The sequence below is a fragment of the Oryzias melastigma genome, linkage group LG19, assembly GCF_002922805.2.
Source record: "Oryzias melastigma strain HK-1 linkage group LG19, ASM292280v2, whole genome shotgun sequence".
Lineage (NCBI taxonomy): Eukaryota > Metazoa > Chordata > Actinopteri > Beloniformes > Adrianichthyidae > Oryzias > Oryzias melastigma.
Genome location: NC_050530.1, coordinates 10,504,447 through 10,525,426, shown reverse-complemented (window position 1 = coordinate 10,525,426; position 20,980 = coordinate 10,504,447). Strand labels below are relative to the sequence as shown.

The 20,980-nt window shown below is 38.0% G+C and overlaps 1 protein-coding gene across 1 annotated transcript; it reads left to right on the top strand.

Moving 5' to 3' along the window:
• Positions 1–5,811: 5,811 nt before the first annotated feature.
• med1 (mediator complex subunit 1) lies at positions 5,812–16,260 on the top strand (the record flags this gene model as incomplete). Its single annotated transcript, XM_024285140.2, is given in 16 exon segments — positions 5,812–6,085; positions 7,484–7,590; positions 7,881–7,959; positions 8,216–8,270; positions 8,359–8,491; positions 8,666–8,694; positions 8,795–8,866; positions 9,038–9,112; positions 9,969–10,126; positions 10,526–10,637; positions 10,727–10,851; positions 10,961–11,088; positions 11,221–11,422; positions 11,503–11,598; positions 12,573–12,678; positions 12,756–16,260. Coding segments are annotated over 16 exon segments (5,184 nt in total), but the record flags the coding sequence as incomplete, so codon positions are not given.
• Positions 16,261–20,980: the final 4,720 nt, after the last annotated feature.

The window sequence follows — 20,980 nt, the reverse complement described above, 5'->3', positions numbered from 1 at the left end:
CTTGCGTGATGAAGAAAACAAATTCATGTGGATTTTGCTGCAATCCTCTCTTCCTTAAGTTTGCACAAAAAAGAAAAACTTTCTAACAAAATGCATTTTTTTCCAAGAAGTTTAAATCTCATGCTTCAGTCTCAAAATGTCTTATTTCTTTATTAAAATAAATTGAAATAATACTCGAGTTGTATTACTTTACTCCTTGTATATTGTTGCTAGAGTTTAGTAGTTTTAATTACAAAGCCTTCAAGCACACTTGTTAAAAAAAAAAAAAGAGATCTATAAAATGCACCTTTATATAAGCCGCATCCACTCTATTTTCAATTTTATCATATTTTCTTTCTAACTCCAGTTAGAGCGCCCCTAGTGGTGGAAGAAAAATCCACAAAATAGCCGCACCTTTGTGTAAGCCGCATGGTTCAAAACCTTGGAAAAAAAAGTAGCTGCTTATAGTCCAGAAAATACTGTAGTTTTTCTTTAATGTTCAGAACATTCTGAGGATTTTTCTTTATGTAACATTAATTATTTTCAATATGGCTTGCCAATTATAGAGCTGCAACTGTTGTGCTGATTAGAAAAACATGCGGAAGTGCTACCATTAAACTCAAATCAAGTTCTTCTCATTATTGTTCATATATTAACTGATTGTACGCCTTGCACCAAAAAGTAATCATGCAAAATTTGTATAAATTGGTTTAAAAAACTCCTTTTATGTTTCCTTAACTTTTTGCATCGAATTGAGAGATAAAATCAGATTATGACTTAATCAATTTGAAGAGAAAATAATGGCAAACACTGGCTTTGAGTTTCTGATTTAACTAAAATTCAAATTTTTAATCTACATTAACATTAATAAAAATAACTAGTTTAAGATAGCAAATAATTCTTCCCTTGCCATGGAGATTTGATGTTATGGCACTAGTGTGAAAACCATTGACTGTAGAAGAGAACTGGACTCTTCCCTCACATTCGAAGTAAGAAATACCTGCTGGTTCCAAGAAACCAAAATCCCATTGACCTCTATTGAAAGATAAACAGTAATTGTAATTGTCAGAATAACCATTTTTGTTGCTCAGATACTTTTATTTAACATTTTCATTATTTTTTTTCTTTATCGCAAGTTATTAAAGTTCTAAACTGACCAATCAGATGCCTCAATAAAAACATGTGGTGCCCGCTGGCCCCCACTTCGAACGTTTGATTGACCGTTTCTCTGAAAAAAGACCGACTCGGACCAATCAGTGTTGTCTGGTTCCAACATGGCGATGTCCATGCCGTGAAAAAATGGCTACTGATTTGGCTTCATGTCACTGGTGATAGATGTCAGGCATTTTCTGTAGGTGATGTCACACTCTCTCAGCCCGGTGAGAACACGTTCTCCAGCTATATCAAACAAATCAACCTTCATCTGTGAACAACAAAAGATAAAAACATTTTATGGCAAAAGAAATTAACAATTTATGTTAGTCAATGTAATGAGTTTTACAGAAAATAAAAGAGTAATCATTTACACAAACAATTATGAGAAAACGTTATATATGATTTATGTTAATGTTCAAACCAAACTGATATTGCTGTGATTCCATTCCAGTACTTTACAGTAATAAATCTGCTACACTGCAGGATGTAAAATGGATTTTATTGGAATTTAATTATGGGAATGAAAATGGGAAACTAAACTAGACTCGACAGCCAATCAGAAGTGATGACAGAACACAGAGTTGTTGAATTTGGCATTTTCTTGTGCTTTTCTTCTAAAGTGGTAAACTGGAGATCCAGCTCTTGTTTTGTAGACTGAGGATCTGTGAAAGGACTCGAACAAACACAAGAATGCCGCTAAACCTTGGGCAAACACGAGGTGCACCAGCGTGTTTGCAGCAAACACGCTCCATTCCAATGGCCATGTGGAGTGTGTGCGAGCGAGGTGGCGTTGCTAGGAGCACCAGGTTGTGTGCAGACAGCGGTAACAGAGTAGAGATGGCAGTAGCAGCCTGGCAGTGGAGAAGAAAGGAGTGGAGCAATGCCAAGAAGATTCCCCCTGAGAGATTGCAGAAAGAGACTGACAGAGAAGGAAAGAAACAGGAAGAGAAAACGCTGAAAGGATACAAAAAAAGACAAACAGAGAGTCCTAATATCACCAAATCTAAATGTGATATAAGGCTAAGAGGGTCATTAAGAATGAGAAGGACAGCTTTGAGGACTATAAGCTATAATAGCATGGATGTAAAGAAATAATGGAACAGCAGGAGGGAGAAGATGGTTTACAAGCTTGACTGGAGGGATGAGCAAAAGAAAGAAGTAGAGTGAGACAATCTGCTGGGGCTCAAATTTGCCATCAGCCCCTCATGTCACCCATCCGTCAGATAAACTCTTTCCCAACCAGATCGCATCACATCTTCGCCCCACACTTACCCTGCTGAGCCTCTCCCTTGTTTTCTATTTGTTGTCTCCTTTTCCAATTTCCCTCTTCCTTCTTCCTTCCCCCTTTTTTTTGTCTTTACAGAGAGCCGTGTGAACAGCCTATGCAAATGAGATGGTTATTACCCCACTGCTCATCAAGGCGCGCAGAGGAGACATTAATAGGCTGATGAATATGCATGTGAATTTGTTAATTAAGTTAATTATTCTGCTGAAAATGCATTCGTCTTCCAAGGACATCTTCCCCAGGATTTCAACCTGCTCCACTCATTAGTCATGCGATATTTCATACACGGAGCGAGGAGGAGAGAGGGAGGCAGACAGTGGGAGGGAGAATGATGGGAAGAGGTGTTGGGTAAAAATAATGCATTTTAGACTCATCAGAGCTCACAATGGGATGTGTACTAACTAATCATAATAGCGAACCAAAACATAGTTTCCATTCTAAAAAAAAAAAGAAATGTTTTGGACTAAATGATCTCCATTTTCCGCCATTTTTGTGCGGCTCCTTCTACCTCACTAGTTACTTTTCCCTAATTGCTTATTAAAACCCTCTTAAATGAACTTTTTGTGCCAACTTTCCAACACATTAATTAATTGTTGTAGCCAATTAAGTGCGGTTGTGCAAATGAGCCTCATCACAAATGGTCCTATAGGGCCTAACCCCTCCTTTCTCTATCCCTCTTCCTCATCTCTTGCTGTTCCCTCACTTCACCACCCTCCCCTTGGTCCTCCCAGCTGCCCATGCACTTCAAGGCACTCAGTGCCAGGGAAGCAGAAACTGTCCTGATAATGCTGCACAGTTTGCTGGACTATTTCCAGACATCAGGCTCACTGATCTCAAACTTGTATAAAGCAAAAGGCACGGATGATTCCTTTTTTTTTTATTTTATTTATTTTTTTTGCTGCTTTTATCTGTCACAGGCATATCTAAGGGTAAACTGAAAATATAAGAAAAAAAGAAAAGCTCATTAAGGTTATTAAGATGTTCTCACATCTTCATGAACTGTCAACGTTCATTTTTATATATTTCTATTTTTATGTCTCAAAACTCCTTTTATTCATCAATATTAGCTACTTTTAATCAATAAAAACCTGCTAAGAAATATGAAATCTATTCCCATTGTTTGTACTTCATGCATCTAAACGCTTCATTCTCATGTATCTCCTGGGAAATCTTTGGCAAATTTGTTTGCTTTTCATATGATGCTTCATAGATGCAGCAAAAGTTAGTTAGGGCTTCACAAGGGTCAGACCATCTGTTGTAAGACCCCCCGCTGCTTCTTGTCAATAACATTTTCTGTAACCGACTCCACGGCCGGGTGGCAGTCCCGTCGCCAAAGGATTTTAGAATCCTCGAAAAGGCTTAAAAAATAAAAAATACATGTTTTTTTTTTTTTTACTCCACAGCCTTTTTAAATATGCTGTTAAGTTCCTTATAAATGTGGAATTGAGATATCTCCTACGTATAACATAATATTTCTAAAAATGCGCTGGTGATACCTTGGATTGATTCTCGCCACTTATATTTGGAAATCATCCTCAAGACTTTTAACTTTTATTTTTTTTTGTGCACAAACATTCAAAAGGTTGTGCCATTGATTCTCTTATTCCTACAATGTCAAATAAAATCCTTAAATGAGAGTTATTATTCATGCATTCATTGTGTAGTTTCTCAAAGAGTGGTCAAATCCTACACATGTTTCTTTTCTTAAACGCTCAACTTCTCGGTATTTTTACATCCAATAATGCGAGTGATCTGCTGCCAATGAACAAGTGATTAACCCACTTAGCTGTGAAATTTATCCGGTGTTTTAGTGCCAAACTTTTCCAGCCTTGTGTTGTTTTGTCTTTTTTTAGATCAATACTTAAGCCTTTTTTTACATTTAGAACAGCAACACAATAGAGCAGTAATTTGTGTTTCATGCTAGTGTTCTCTTATAGGAATCTACCATTAAAAATCACTTATATAGTCATTTTTGAAAAGTAAATAATTAAAAATGTAGAGATTTCGCATTTATTCACACATTTTATGCATAACTTGCAGATTTATAGTCATGGAAATGCACTAAAGTATTTTTGGTCATTCTAAAAAATGAAATTCAGAAAATAAAACACTTCTGGGTTATGCTGACAACCTTATGTGAAACAATATTTCTGTTGGGCCTGCTTCTGCTGACTCTGCTTGTGTCCGGACATGGCAGTGACACAAGCACCATGAAGATTAGAGAAGGTTTAGCTACTGTTCCAGCCTCACTCCCCGAGCTGTGCCCACCCTCCACACAGAGGGGGTCCCGCTTGGCATGGCAAGGTGAACTAGCCCCTGATTGATGGGCATGGTTTCAGCTTGCTACTGTGCTCCCTAGGCTCGTGCCTCCTTTTCCTTTCCCCCCACCGCCGTCTTGGCAGCAGTACCTAAATCCTCATCCATGCCAGGCAGCCAGCTAAAGCTCCTGGTGGGCACATCAATTACATAGCAGCACCTCCCCTCTTTTCTCCTGTCTGTCTGCGGTTCTGTCTTCTGTCTCAGGCGATGCCAATCTGGTCTCTCTCCATCTCAAATGCTGTCTAAAGCTGTCTGTTGTGTGTGTGTTGTGTTGTACACATGTTCCTAAATACATTTTTGTGTATGCACAAATATATTCATGAACACACTCCTTGCTCTCTCTAATGGGCAAGTCCTAATGGTTGGTGGGAAATCCTCCCTTGAGAGCACTCATTGCCACAGGCTCAGTTATAGAATAGACTCAGGTGTATGTATGCTGTGTTTGTGTGTGCAGAGCATGACTGCCTCTGCTCTTCTTATATTTGGATTTTACTCCACTCCTTGATTCCACAGACAGTTAGATGTGTTACTACTATGTTGTGAAAATATATATTTATATATAGGGAAAAAACTAATAGAAATATGACAAAAAAAGAATTGAATCTTCACTGATTGACATTGGGCTGTTTATGAAGAGATTTCTGCTTAGTTGGTTCTCTTACTCAGACAGATATCATTTTCTTGTAGTAGTGCGCCACCTGGCGTTTGAACTGATCCACTTTTCTGTATAACAGAGATGCTAGAGCTGCTACACTGGATACATGTGACAAAATAAAATAAAATGAAATGTAGGTTTTAAAAATAAAATAACAAAGATATCAAAATAATTAAAATGTGGACAACAGATGAAATAAACTAAAAGCAAAATATCATATAAGTATGAAAATAAAATAAAATAATAATAATGATAAATTTAGGACTAAAAACAAAATAGCACAGATATAAAAAATAAAATAAAATAAAATGCAAGTATCAAAAATTACATTTTATATGGGTAATATAATAATAATAATGACAATAATAATAATAATAATAATAATATTAAATGTGTATCAAAAATAAAATTATATATGTGTATAAAAAATAATAACAGGAAATTAAAATGTAGGTATAAAAATAAAATAGAATATAGGCATAAAAATAGAATGAAATTAACTAAAATAAAAATAAATGTAAGTTTGTTCCGGAAACCTGCGCGGATGAGCGGACTGGAGCGGACAGGGACAATGGCGACCGGGCCTGTTGTGTCTGTGCAGAGCGGCAGCCCTGCTGGAGAACTCCCTATTTCGGTACAACAGGGAGGAAATCCACCTATTATAGATCGGGTAAAAGCAGAAGATGTAACAGGTGCGATTTATTTGTTTATTTTCACTCTTAGCCTGATTCTGTTTCTTGTTTCAGTCATTGATAAAGACAGAAGGCTGCAGTATGATGCTACATAGGCTAACGGCTAACAGCTAAGCTAGCTAAATAGAGCACAAATGAGTCAATTCTTCTCTATAGATTGGACAATTTACATGTTTTCCATGTCACTTGAAAGCAACTTTAGAAAAAAAAGCTATATTTCTCATAGAGCTTGACCTTTTTCCTTTCTTCATAAGGTAGAATTAGTTAAAGCTAAAGGCTAATATAAACAACTTCTTGCTAATATAAACTTTACACGAATTAGCAAATACCGAATTGTGGTCCTTAAAAATTAGTATTTAGCATCATCCGTGAGTGTCATTTATTGTAATGTTAAAGACAGATCACCATTTGGTCATAAGTAACAAGTTATTACGTTTCAACAACTAATAATAACAGTATTTTAGTGTTAGCTTGATTTGACAGTAGCGTTTAGTGATTGTTTTGTTTTTGTACGTGTAAATTCCTCGTTCTTTCTGCACTAGGTATGCAAAAACAGCATACAAAAGACAAAAAAAGTTTTTGAAAAGAAGTTTTCGCTTATGGGAACTAAAGCTTTTACTGCAAGGTTCATTTTGAACGAGCTTATTCATGTTTTTGATCGACGTTTAAAAAAAACTTTTATTTTGAAAAACTGGATTTGTGCATATTACTTTTTACGACAGTGTTATTATCAGGAATAAGCTGTTTAGCCAAAATGTTCATATCTTAAAATTATACAAACATATTGCAATCTATAACAAAGAGGTGTTTGTATTTTAAAGCTTTTCACTGCTGATAATTTATGTGGTTACATAAAGAATATAAACCTTAAATCATTGAGTACAAATACTTAACATATATCTTTTAGAAAGTAACATGTCATCCTAAAATGACATTACTTTTAGCTGAATGTAAACAAAAGTGGTGCAAAAATGTTTACAGTCTAACCTTAAAATTGAGTTGATTTCTATTTTTGCATGTAAACTAATATAATTTTCAGACATTTTTTCAAGGTGATAAATTGGGAAATTAACATTTTCAGGGTTTATTTTGCAGCATAAAAGAATTGTTATAACTAGCTGTTACTAAGCTTTTGTTTAAATGTGTCATTTGGAGTTATGTAAGGTATAATACCTGACAAATACGTGCATAATAATTAACTTATCTCTTAATAAAAATTTTCAGGTTTTGCTTTATAAGATGAAACCAAATCCAAAATAACAGGAAAACCTTGACATAAGTTGATGCACATATTTCAGCTTTCTTTTTTTTTTTTTTAAAGCAAGGAAATAAAGTCACTGTGTAAAGGTAAAACAGTAAATGTGTTAACTGTAATCTGTTTCTTTTGGATCTTTTCAGAGTCAGAAAAGCAGAGTCGAACAGTTGCTCTGTTAGAGAGGCTTCATGCTAAACACAACGCTTCCCGACCATGGCAAGAAACCTGCAAAGTTGTCCGTCTGGCCATGGTAAGACAGAGATCTTATTATTATATATAAAAATTTTTCTAGATTACTTTACATAACATAGTACAGAAGTGGTTTGTGTACAGCCTATCAGTGTTTTTAGTTAAACATATAACTAACAAAAACAAAACTGCTTAAAGACGTTATTTCTTTACCGACCTCCCTTGGTGGCATTTAAATGTCAAACCAAGAGTGCTGGGTATGCAAATTAAAAGTATGCCGATTTGGTTGCATAATCATTATTTTCAACATTTTATTCCTTTTTTTTTCTCTTTACTCTTGTTGTGCCTCAGGAGAAACGCGGTGTGATGAATGCGGCGGGTCACCAGCTCCTACTCAACTGCTTGGAGACTCTGCAGAGAGCACTAAAAGGTAAGAGTCCTGTTCCACAGTGCAAAAACAAAAAAAAATGGATAAATAACATTTTTCTCTCTTGTTCAGTAAAGCCTTGAATGCTTCATACAAATAGTTTTATGCTTTTCTTCAAAATTTTTTAACTCTGCTAAAAGTAAATAAAAAAATCTTATTAGATATTCATATGTATTAAAAGCATGCAAATATAAAAATCATTTCTTAGTAGATTACCTACTACATGCTACATATAAATTTTATTGTTTTCCTTTTTCAGTGTCATCTCTGTCTTCCATGACCGATCGGCTGGAATCCATTGCACGACAAAACATGTAACATACCATATCTTTTACATTAATACGGTCATTTCGAGATACTCACAACACCTATAATTAAAACTTGAATTTTTTCCTTGTACAGGTTGGGCTCTCACCTCAGTCCTACAGGGACAGAGTGCTACATCACCTCAGACATGTTTTATGTGGAGGTGCAGCTGGACTCAAACGGTCAGCTGGTGGACGTCAAGGTGGCTCATCAAGGAGAGAACCCCACAGTCAGTGTTCGTTTTATGATTCAAAATCCCGATTAATAGTTTTTACTCACATTCCACAGTATAATACATAGAAATTACTATACATGTTTTTCCTAGAAGTACTTTTAAGTCTTTGTGTATGTCACTCGGATACATGAAAATGTTTTACCTGACACGTCTTATCGTTCATTACAGAGTTGTCCTGAGTTAATTCAACATTTAAGGTCAGTGAAAAATAAATCTGTGAAACTTAACCTTTGATACACTAATGTAGTTACTTCTAATGGGATAAATAACAAAATATCGTCTTTGTTTTTTTAACAGGGAAAAGAAATTTGAAGAGTTTTCCAAACATCTCAAAGGACTTGTTGATTTGTACAAACTTCCAGGAGATAAGTAAGTTGAAATAAAAAGCTGGTGGACATAACATGACACATAGTGTTTGTCAGAGGCTATTAATGCAAAAAATAATAATATTTTTTTACATATTTTGTTTGAAAACAAATCAAACTAATTATAGTTTAAGTATAAGAAGGCTCTCTTCATCATGTCTTTTCTGCATTTCAGTAAACTGAAGACAAAAATGTACATAGCACTGCAATCGTTGGAGCTTGATCTGGCCAAAATGATGCACATGTTTAGGTAAGTTTAAGAAATGGTTTCTGTTGAGATAGAATAATTTCATGTTTTGCTTCCATCGAGTTTTAAAAAAATATTGTTTTAGCCTTAATTTTATTTTATTTTTTTCATTTTTGAAATTGAGCTGTCACTGTAGGAAAGATTTTTGGGTGTAAAACTGGAGAAATGATAGCAAACATACAGTATTTCTTTAAGGAAAAGTGAAGTATTTTGTTGCCAAATTAAAAATAAATTTTGTTAAATAAAAATTCACTATGTTTCAATTTCCAACAATAAATTGTAGTATTACAAATAACCTTTTTTGGTACTAGAAATGCACAGGTGGGTTCAAGCATGAACTAAATGAAGGATCACAGGGAACTGATGGAAACACGTTTGCATGTGGTGCTAGGAAAGGTGAAGCATGCCATGGCTGGCATTAAAGTATTTGCCATAACAAACAATTCAATCCAAAGTTAATAGAAAGGAATGGAATCACTTTTATTTGTTTGTTAGAAATAACCCAAGTTGTCCCAATTAAAAAAAAAAATGCAAACCAAGACTAATGACACTTTAGATAAAATGAATGATCAAATATCTGCTGAAATTTGAATGTTCAAAAGAATCAGCATCTATAACAATGTATTATCAGGTGATAAATTAAAAAAATATATAGTTTTTTTTGGACTGAACACAGGCTGTCCCTCATATATACCCAGTAACCATAAAAGGGTTGAAAGGCTTTCAAAATATTGAAAGAGGTATTAATGATACTGATTTAGTTGAGGCAAAGATTTCTTATTGTCAGTTTTTTTAGGTTAAAAGATTGAAATTCTCGTTTGAAAATAAATTCTATAAAATCTCTTTTTTTATCTTAAAGGTTAGCAACCAGCGCTAATACAGTGGAGACGATTCTTCACGGGAGCGTGGGCTTGTTGACGCCCAGGAGCGGCGGCAATCTGGTCACTCTTCAGTGCTACGTTTCGCCTTACGACATCTTCCAGGAGGGAACGCAGCTCAACTTAACTGACAACAATGGCAAGTAGGCCGGTGTATCCATTCAGTTTAGAGTCACAAGTTGTTTCAATTAAATATCGATTTAATTTTCTCATTTACATTCAAAACCAACTTTAGTCATGAAAGGTTTTTTGTAAATAGGCTTTTATGTATAAGTTGAGATTAAACTCAATAAATTTGACATTTTTTATGAAAAAAAAAATAATTTCTGCACTGAAAAGGATAAAAAATAGTTTTTTCTTTAGCTAAAAAATTAAAGAAATTGCCCTTGAGAATGGACTAGAAAAGACTCATTTAGATTTTTTAGCCTAGCCCTAAAGTGCATAGCAGAAAACAACATTTTACATATTTTTTTGCTGATGATGTTATTTTTTTTGTCATTTTTTGTGACTTCCTGCTTTGCATTTCCACCTGTTACAGTGCCGCGCTCTCTTGGAGTCAGTGTGTCTGTTACGATCGAGGGAACCTCCGCTGTGTATAAGCTTCCAATCGCACCGCTCATCACCGGCTCACACCCAGTTGACAACAAGGGGTACAAGAACGCGTTGATGTTGCTTAACTTGCCTGAAAACATAGAGATTATCTGTCAACATGTTTATAATGTTATATATTGTCTTTTAGCACTCCTGCCTTTTCCACTGTGACCAACTCCAACTGTGTGGACCTGCCAGCTTGTTTCTTCCTGAAGATGAACCGCCCAATGCCTTTCTCAGCTGCCTTCATTAAGAGGATGAGTAATGCGACTTGTACGTTTACTAAGATATTTCTGTACGCAGCTGTTGTAAAAGGGGATATTTTTTAAATGCATATTTTGGAATGGCTTGAGTTTAAATGTTTGCCTTTCTTTGTTGTCAGTGATTCCCGTGTTTGAGACTCCTCCCAGCCTGTCACCTCTTTACCAGTTAATAGTCCAGAGTCAGCTGCAGCTCCTGGAAGAGGGCAGCTCTTTGCCAGCACCCTCACACAACATGCACTTTTATTCTGTAAGCAGATTCAAATCTTCTAAATATATCATTTCTTTGATTTTAAACCATAAATACACACTAAACATTATTTGCTGAAAAGTTTTTGACCATTTATCCATTTAAAATGAATATAAACATTTTTTTTAATAGATTTTGCCAGATCAGCAGCACTGTTACTTTCTGAACGGTAATGCTCCAATTCAAGACGGACACTCCCTTCAAGGAGCAATGGTGTCCAAAATTCCCTTTCGCCACCCGGCACACGTGCCACTTCTGCTGGACATCATTCGCCACCAGGCGGCTTACAACACTCTGATCGGCAGCTGTGTCCGACAAAAATCCATCAAAGAAGGTGAGTGTGTCTGATCTGGTTGTGTGTGAATTTATTTGAACTTATTTTAAAGCATAGCATGTCTGTTTTTGCTCCGTCAGACAGTGCAGGCCTTCTGCAGTTTGAAGTTTGTCCTCTCACCGACTCCAGTTTTGGCGTCTCTTTCCAGCATCCGGTCAATGAATCATTAGTTTGTGGTGAGCATTTACTTAACTTATCTGTTTTCTTTTAACAGAGTAATCTAAAAAAGACTTATTTTAAACGAATGGTGAACTCTCCTGGGACGACATTAGTATTGGTGGATAAATGCATAAAAAACTTGTAATCTTTTGTTTTTACTAATATATCTGAGCACCAGCCAGAAAAACGGAGAAATAGGAATAAATATAATATGGAAAAAAAAACACTAGCAGTTTTTAAGGTTTTTGCTGTAATGTTTTAAAGATCATTTTAAAATTAAATAAACTCTAAAGTTCACACTGATTTTTTGCATAAGGATCATTATTGCATTTTTCGGATTATAAATCACTCCTGAGTACAAGTCGAAGGAGCCAAAAAATGCATAATAAAGAAGAAAAAGGCAAATATAAGTTGCACTTTTAGGAGAAATTTATTCATTAAAATACAAAATCAAGAGCAGACATTTCATCTTGAAAGGAAAATCAAAATAACTGAATAAATAACAATAATAGACAATAAATGCACAATTCACTACAGCAACACTGATGCTTATTTAGCTTCATGAAACAGGAGGAGTTTAGCGTATTACAAACAATTATTCAGATATCCATGGTATAAAGAGCATGCTAATAAGTCAACAAAAGCCTTGTATATCACTTTAAATCACTCAATTTATTGGAATTCTTCTTCCTTTGTGTGTCACTTTGGACAAACTTCACCAATCTCAGCATAAGTCTGAGCGAAGCCTCTTCTGTGTAAATACATTAGTAAATACTGATACACACATGTACTGTACATTCCCCTTTTTTGTTTGTTGGTATTTATTTTTTAAAAGTCGTATATCTTGTACCCCCTGCCAAACTGTGCAAAAAAAATGCAACTTATACTTCAAAAAATACAGTACTTGGAATTTTTTGGTTTTTGTTGCTTAGTTTACAACAAAGAAACTTTAGTTCAAATCTTCTTTTGTTTCTGCTTTTTTCCCCTTTAGTGGTGATGGAGGTGATTGACTCCAGACAAGTGTCCTGCAAGCTGTATAAAGGGCAATCAGATGCTTTGATCTGCACTGATGATTTCATCACCAAAGTGGTCCAGAGGTGAGTCAGTTTTTGTCCCAAACTTGTTTGGTGTGAGCAGTGTAACTTTGAAGGTAATTATTTATTTGTTCTTGTAGATGCATGTCTATTCCTGTTACCATGCGGGCCATTCGGAGGAAAGCTGAGACCATCCAGGCAGACACTCCAGCTCTTCTGCTTATTGCAGAGACGGTGGCGACTATGGTGAAGAATAACCTTCAACCTTCTGGCAGTCCCACCTACAACATGGCAGCAGGAGACGGGTCAAACCCAGGGCTGCACGGACTCACGGGAAGCAACACGCCGACTGCTGGTGGATTGCCCGGCGGCCCAAATTTCCCCTTGTTTGGCATGCCTCGCCAGGAGAGGCAACCCCAAGGTGGTGAATGTACGACCCCGGGAGCTGCTGGCCCACAGCAGCTACAGCAACAGCAGCAAGGTCAAGGTCACACAGATGACTACAACAAGGTCACCCAAAACCCCATACTGACAAGTTTATTGCAGATTACTGGGAATGTTGGTTCCAGTCCCAGCTCCCAAAATGCACCTCCACCCCACCAAACTCCACCCCCAACATCCTCCCCTGCCAGCAACACTAAAAACCATCCTATGTTGATGAACTTGTTAAAAGACAACCCCACGCAGGATTTCGCTGCCCTGTACGGCTCGGGTTCAATGGAGAGACAGAACTCTTCATCTGGTTCTCCTCGAACGGACGGCATGGGTGGAGCCTGCCCTGGAGGGAACCCAAAGGGGAAAAAGAAAAGACCCAGAGGGACGGAAAAGGCTGGAGGGATACCTGGAGCGGGGACTTGTGGAGGAAGTGGTGGTTTGGGGATGAAACCGCAGCAGTCGACCATGGCACAACAGCAGCACCATTCAGTGTCACACGAAGACGACTTTCACCGGGAGCTCTTCTCTATGGACGTGGATGCTTCTCAGAATTCTATTTTTGACGTCAACTTGACAGGTGACGGTCTGGACACGCCTCATAGCATCACTCCAGCACCAAGCCAGTGTGGGACGCCACCTCCTGGCTCTAATATGCCTTATTCACAGTCTCACATCCCGCCTCAGCAACCACCAGGAGCCGTCCCCCCCCGCATGGTCCGACTCTCCAGCTCTGATAGTATTGGACCCGATATCACTGAAATCTTGCAGGATTTACCCGAACAAACAGGCAAAGGCAGCGGCGAGAGCCATGGGCAGCACCCCATGGGGGGCGGCGGGGATGATGTAGGCCCCTTGGGCACCCCCATCCGGGACTCATCCAGCTCCGGTCAAGGTAGCGCAGTGTTCGATTCGGGAGACATTTTTAACACCAACAGCAATGAAAACCCCTTTACAGATACGGATCTGATTCCAACTCCTCCTGATCCCATTCAGGATAGCGATTGTTCCTCCTCTCCGTTCTTTCCTGATCCACCCGACTTCACCCCAGAGCACAGCTTCCCTCAGAACTTCTTTGAAACCTGCTCTGAAAGTCCTGATGGAGTCATGGAAATGGTCAAGGGATTTGGGAGTCAGCAGAATACTCCATCTGGAACTCCGCAGAATCCTACTCCACACGGACAGAACACACCAGAACCCTCGCTGAAGGACCCATTTGATATGGGGATAGTGTTTGGAGGCAACAGTGGGAGTGGGAAACCGCTTCTGGGACACGCTCCTGATCTTGGAGACACTCATGGAGGAGGATCCCAGAGTCCTCTCATGATGGGGCTTGGAGGTTCCTGTTCGGATTTTAAAAGTACTGAACCCAAAGTCAAACAACAACAGGGTCTCGTTCGAGCAAAGGATGATAACGGGGGCAGTGGAGGAAGCAATTCTGGAATGGGAATGGGGACCAGCTCAACCGAAGGGAAACAGGTTAAACGAAGTAGAACCCCATCCAGTGAAGGGAAGTCAAAAGAAAAGCCTCCCAAACGCAAAAAGGTGGATCCAGATGGGAAATCTCCCTCTCACAGTTCAGGTGGGCGACCTTATACGCCCCCTAGTGGCGGTTTAAGTTCAGGGGTTAGCTTGAGCGCAGGAGGCTCCAAGTCTCCTGGTAGTTCAGGACGCTCCCAGACTCCCCCTGGAGTGGCCACACCCCCAATTCCCAAAATCACCATTCAGATCCCAAAGGGGACTATAACTGGCGGGAAAACCTCGTCCCATAGCGGATACACCTCCAGCAGCTCAGCCTCCAGCAGCTCAGGCGGTGCAGGAAGTACGAGCAGCAGCAAAAGCCACCACTCTCACTCGTCTTCCTCCGGAAAGATCAAGTCCAAAGAAAGCTCCTTATCACAGGGAAACAACTCCAAACCAGGAGGAGCAGGAGGTGGAAGCGGACAGTCCCAGTCTAAAGGCTCCTCTCAAGGTGTTAGCAAACCAGGATCGTCACCGATAACAAAACATGGATTTTCAGGGCCCGGTGGTGCCGGAAGTGGTAATAAAATAAAGCCACAAGGAGGAAAACCTCCCGGGTCTCTGATTAACCCCAACGTGAAGCCGAACATTTCCCCCTCCCATTCCCGCTCCGGTGGCTCTGGGGACAAACTCTCGTCTCCCATGAAGATGCAGCAACCACAAGTTCCAGGAACTCCTCCGTCCTCGAAGGCTAAATCCCCAATGGGGTCTGGAGGAAGCAGCTCGGGAGGGTCCAAGTCTTCCTCTGGTGGAAGCCAAAGCTCACAGAAACCAATCGGTGGCGGCTCCTCTTCAACCGGATCTTCATCATCCTCCAGTTCTTCCTCATCCTCTGGTTCCATGAGCTTCTCGGGAGGTTCCCAGTCTCAGTATGTTGGTGGAGGGGGTGGAAGTGGAGGAGGAAGTGGAGGAAGTGGCGGGGGGAGCGGTCAGAACAACTCCAACAACCCCAACGCAAAAGGGAAGTCTCCCAGTCGGAACAAAAAGCCGTCACTAACGGCGGTCATCGATAAGCTGAAGAGCGTGGGTGGAGGAGGAGTCGGAGAAGACGGCTGCGATGTAGGGCCTCCCGCTTCAGGAGCTGGTTCAACATCTGCTCCTGGAGGTTCTGGAAATGTTTCCAGTGGATCTTCTAATGTAGGCTCCTCCAAGCATACCTCGTCCTCCCAAAGCGGCGAGTACAAACGGGAAAAATCGGATAAAGAGGCAAAAGCTAAAGTGTCTGTTTCTGGGGGGAACAGTGGCGAGAAGAAGACAATGGACTCAAAGTCAGGTAGTGGAGGCGGGAATACCCTCGCCAAAATTATCATTAGCAAACCAGATGGTGGCTCACCTAGCATTAAGGCTAAAGTGACCCTCCAGAAGGCGGGGGAGGGATCCGGTGACTCTATGCGTCCACAGATTTCTAGTCTCAAAGCGTCCCCGCTTTTTAGTGGCTCTACGCCCAAACACGACCGCTCGTCGCCCAGCCATAGCCGGTCCCCCGCATACACCCCGCTCAACCCCGACAGCGAGAGCGAATCCGGTAGCAGCTCAGTCGCCGAGAAGTCCCACCAGAACAGCCCCAGCTCAGACGATGACCAGACCATGCGTCCTCTCCCTCCACAAGACTACATGAGCTCCATCTCAATGGGTTCAGGGGAGAAGCACAAGAAACACAAGAAGGAGAAGAAGAAGCAGAAGGAGAAGGAGCGGGAGAGGGACAGAGACAGAGAACGGGACAGGGACAAGGAGAAGAAGAAGTCCTCTCTGTCCATGGGGTTGTCCTCCCACCCCATGAAAGCAGACAGTTGGTCCCGGTCGCCCATCTCGGCCTCAGATTCCTCCCTGTCCATGCTCAGTTCAGATCGGCCGTCGAGGTCCAGCCCGATGTACATGAGAAACGAGGAAGATGAACTGATGGACTCGGCCCTCACTGGCAAGTTTGATCCAAACTAGACGTTTGCTTTTAGCAAAAAACATTAGACATACAAATTAACTTAATCCTAAAATTGAAATTGGGAGGAAAAAAAATCTTCAAGCTATATTTTAATGTCATATTTTTACTGTATAATATTGTTAAACTGAGAGCCCAGTTTTTGTCAGAATTAATATTATACAACCAAAGCCACTTCACAGTGTTATCCTTCAACGGCTTGTGGCTATGACTTCTTTATTCTCTGTAATGCTGGAGCTTTTTATTAAATGTGTAAAAAAAAAGTCAAAATTATTTCTGTTCTCATTTTTCTTTTAAAGCGTTTGAGTTAAGAGAGCTGTGTGAGAAACTGTTGCTTTTTTATAGTTTTTTTTATACATTTTGAACTATTATTGTGTAAATTAATTTAGTCAACAATAAATGGACAATATTTGAAAAGATGTAGATGTTTTTTTTACTTGAATATCTGGAGGCTTTTAATAATCTGGAGAGGTCGTTATTTAACTGACTAATTGTTCACAGTTAAAATCATTAAGGTTTTTCATCTCAGATTTTATGCTCTAGATCCACTAGATGGCAGCAGAGAGTCACATTTTTAACTAGGACAAACATCCTAAATATCAAAAACCTTCACATGTTTTAACTAAAGCGAAGTTGAGTTAATTTTTAGATTTTAACGTACTAGTGAAGATATTGAAGTCATGAAAGAGACTATGAGACCAAAATAATTCCAGGAAAATGGCTAAAAATGTGCAAAAGTGTTCAAATTCTAATACTTTTTTGATTAGTTTGGTACATATAATTTCTTAGAAAAGTGTTCTATCTTAGATTACAAAAAAAAAAACTGGTAAATCTTTATTATTTTCACTTTAAAAGATATGAATAATTTTTAAAATAATGATTTTTTAAATATAAACTAAGCAAAAATGGTACATTTATGGTGCATACTAGCTGTGTCCTTCAAATATACAAACTTTGAAGCAAAAAAAGAAAAATTAAAGCATAAGAAAATCACTTAAAATCAGTGGCTTACCATATGTTACCGCATGATCACATGTTGCCTCATCCATCCAAAACTGAAATGTTTCACTGACACTTAAATGGCCTTTTGTTATTTGTGTACAATATCTCAGATGGGTTTAGCTCTGGACTCTGACTAAAGCCACATTATAGTCACAAAGATGTTATTTCTGATGTTTTTGGTTGTGAAATTGATCATGTGATGAAGTTGTCAGACAGAATCCTCACAGGCATTACATTTTAATGTTTATTGTCTGTGCTATTGCTAAAATTAAGAGTTATTTTAGATCAAAAAGGATGGGGATGATTTAGAAATCCAACAAATCTTGCAGTTGATGTTTGAATTTGTTAATAAAGCTACATGAATCCATAGCGATTTAAGTGATTTCAGCACACAGCATCCACAGGCACTTTCTTCATCATACTTCCTTTAGGGATGACATTTAAAAGGCCATCAGTGGAAAGTCGTTTTGTATTTTTTTAATCCAAATGGATTTTTTGTCAATGCAGGATAAGAACAAAACAAGTAATGATATAAAAAATATGTTTTTTTTACTTTTATGTAAGAACAGAGAGTCAGCATATCGACTGTACCAAAAACATTTGTATAAACACGTTAAAAGGTCATTACAATCTCTGATCTCAGTCAGTCTGTCTGCTGATTGATTTCTGCAGCACCACAGATTTTCTCTTAACCTCGGATCTAAACTCAGCTCAAATGATATCTCACTGTCTTGCTTATTTCTCACACATTAGTGCTTCCATGCATATTTTTTAGCACCAGCCTGCTGACAAATGCACATCTGTGATGTTTCCGTGTAGAGTTGGCTGGTGAGCAGAAATGTTTCTTGGCAAAAAGAGAGCAGAATATTAAAAAAAAGGAAGAAAGATCTCTGGAAAACTTAAATTATTCTATTGTGCCTGAGGCAAAGTATATTCAAAACAGTCTGTGTGCTCTGTTTTATCAACAGGACTGTTAATATGGGGAAAAAAACTCTTTTTAACATTAAACTTTGTTTTAAAAATGGGTATCAATAATCGAATTTAGTGATTGAATCCCATCGTTAGTGACGAAGGAAAAATCGAGAAATTAAAGTAATTATGGATGCACGTGTACGCCCTCGAGATGTTTTTATGAGTGTTTCAAGCAAGTAATGTAAAAATTTGAATGTTTTAAAAATAAGGAAAACTGTTTAAATGAACAAAACTCCACTTATGGCCAGTAATATTTAAGAATAACCAATAAAAACTGTTTTAGAGGTGTATGTTTAAGACTCCCAGGGATAACAATGTTACACAAAGCAGGAAACTTTCTTTAGTTTTTGATTTATTAAAAATAAAGCACATTAGATCATAATATTAGGAGAACGGGAAATATTTCAACTTTGAAATACGAAGAAATAGAGCAAAAAAAAAAAAGAACAGAGGAGTGGAGAATGTTGACGTCAAGAGTTTAAGAGATAAAACGAAGTTTTAAATTTAAATTCTTTGTACATTTGAATCAAACGGATCCCTACAAATGACACCCACATTTTTGTTTGGATCTTTTTTCATCTGAGAATTGTGCACATTTTTGTAAAGTTTTTAGAAATGTGTCTGATTTTTTAACTTCTTATCGTCTGAATTTTTTTCCAGCTTTGAAAAGTTTATGTTTTTGCTTTTAAGTAGATTTATGTCATTTTATAGCCAAAGTGGTTTGTCACATATTTGCAATAGGCTAAATTTAATCACAGTGATACAGAAAAAAAATAATCCTGCAAAAAAAATAATAAAAAAAGTTGTGTTTTTCCCTCCTATTCTAACCAACTGAAAGTATCTCTTTGTGGTTGTGCAGATTTTTGAAAAACGGTGCACCAAGAAAAGTTTCCCTTCCTGTATGTAAGTCTTAAAGTTATTCCGAGGTAGACTAAAAAAGGAGGCAGTAAAAACTCTGATGCATGTAAAACCTCAGCAAAACTGACTGAGGGGTTAGTTCACAGACAGGGTCTGACGAGGAAAAAACAACGCAAAAACTCCTAAAAATAAAAAATACATCCGGAATATGCAATATGAATGAAAGAGCCCAGACCTCTTAACAGTTTGAAAACCTTTCATGAAATGTTACATAATGTTCAAACCTTCCCCCTTCTTCAGAACCATGGAGAGTTCCACATCACTAATCATGTTCCTGTAATATTCCAAAAAATGATTTAAAGTAGATTTTCTGAACCACAACCAATAAATAGCAATTACAGCTATTCCTGTGGAACTCAAAGCTATCAGAATTTTACTTGCATAACACATCAAATTATTTATATCCTCATTTTCAATCGTCTCTTTATTCTGTGTCATGACAGTTTAATGGAGTTTCTATCTATCCTCTGAACCCAAATAGGAATAGACTGGAGCTCATTGTAAAATCATGCAGGAACTTAAGGTAAGCCTTCAAATTCTGCTTTTAAATTCAAAATAAAAGACCCTTAGAGGATCAAACGCACTCCTTCTGGGCTCACTCTTTCATGCACAATACAACAAACTTGTCAAGGAGCAAGTCAAACGGACGCACAAATACAGAATCCTTGTTCATCAGGACAACATTTTGAGTCTTTGTAATCCTTAACGCAAATTGTTGTTGACTTTTCCATTAAAAATGTGCTGTATTTAATGTTTATACACAGACAACTGCAGAACAAATCACTCAAAGGGAATGTTAGATTAAATTAACCTTCACCTTGACGCGCTTTATTCATTCAACAAGAGCTGAATGTGAAAAGACGTGAATGTGTTTTCAACCATCTTTCACCGTGCAACACAAGAACTTTAGCACATTACTCAGAAAGTTATGTTTATGTGCACAACTACTAAATAAGCTGCAAATGTTTTCTTTAGAAGGTTCATCAAAGTCATTTTTAAGTGGAAAATAAGAATAATTAGAAGGTCAGATCGCAATGATTTGTAGTTTAATGGTAATATTATTGCCACATTAAAGTAAAGATGAACTCAAATGTATTTGTTTATCGACATTAATGTCAAAATCACCAGTACAACAATCATTTACAAAGGAAGATGAAAATGTGTACACTCATCTGACCTTCAGACTAAAGCTTTGAACATTTTTTAAAAGTGAATTGTGTTTCAGAGACTTTTTGTGGTCTGCTATTTCTTCCAAAGATAATTAAAACCAATGAATATATTAAAACAGGTTGAAGTACTTCAAATGCATAGCTGGTAGAAGCAGCATAAAGAATTGCTCTTTTAATGTTTTACAGGTTTGTGTCATTTTTTTAATTAATTGTTTATGTATCCGTCCATCCATGATCCATCCATGATACATTCCATTATCCATGTTCCATCCATGATCCATGATCCATCCATCCATCCACCCATGATCCATCCATCCTTCCATGATCCATCATTCCATGATCCATCCATGATCTATCCATCCAGTAATCATTTCATCCATCCATCCATCCATTCATCCACCCATCTATGATCCAT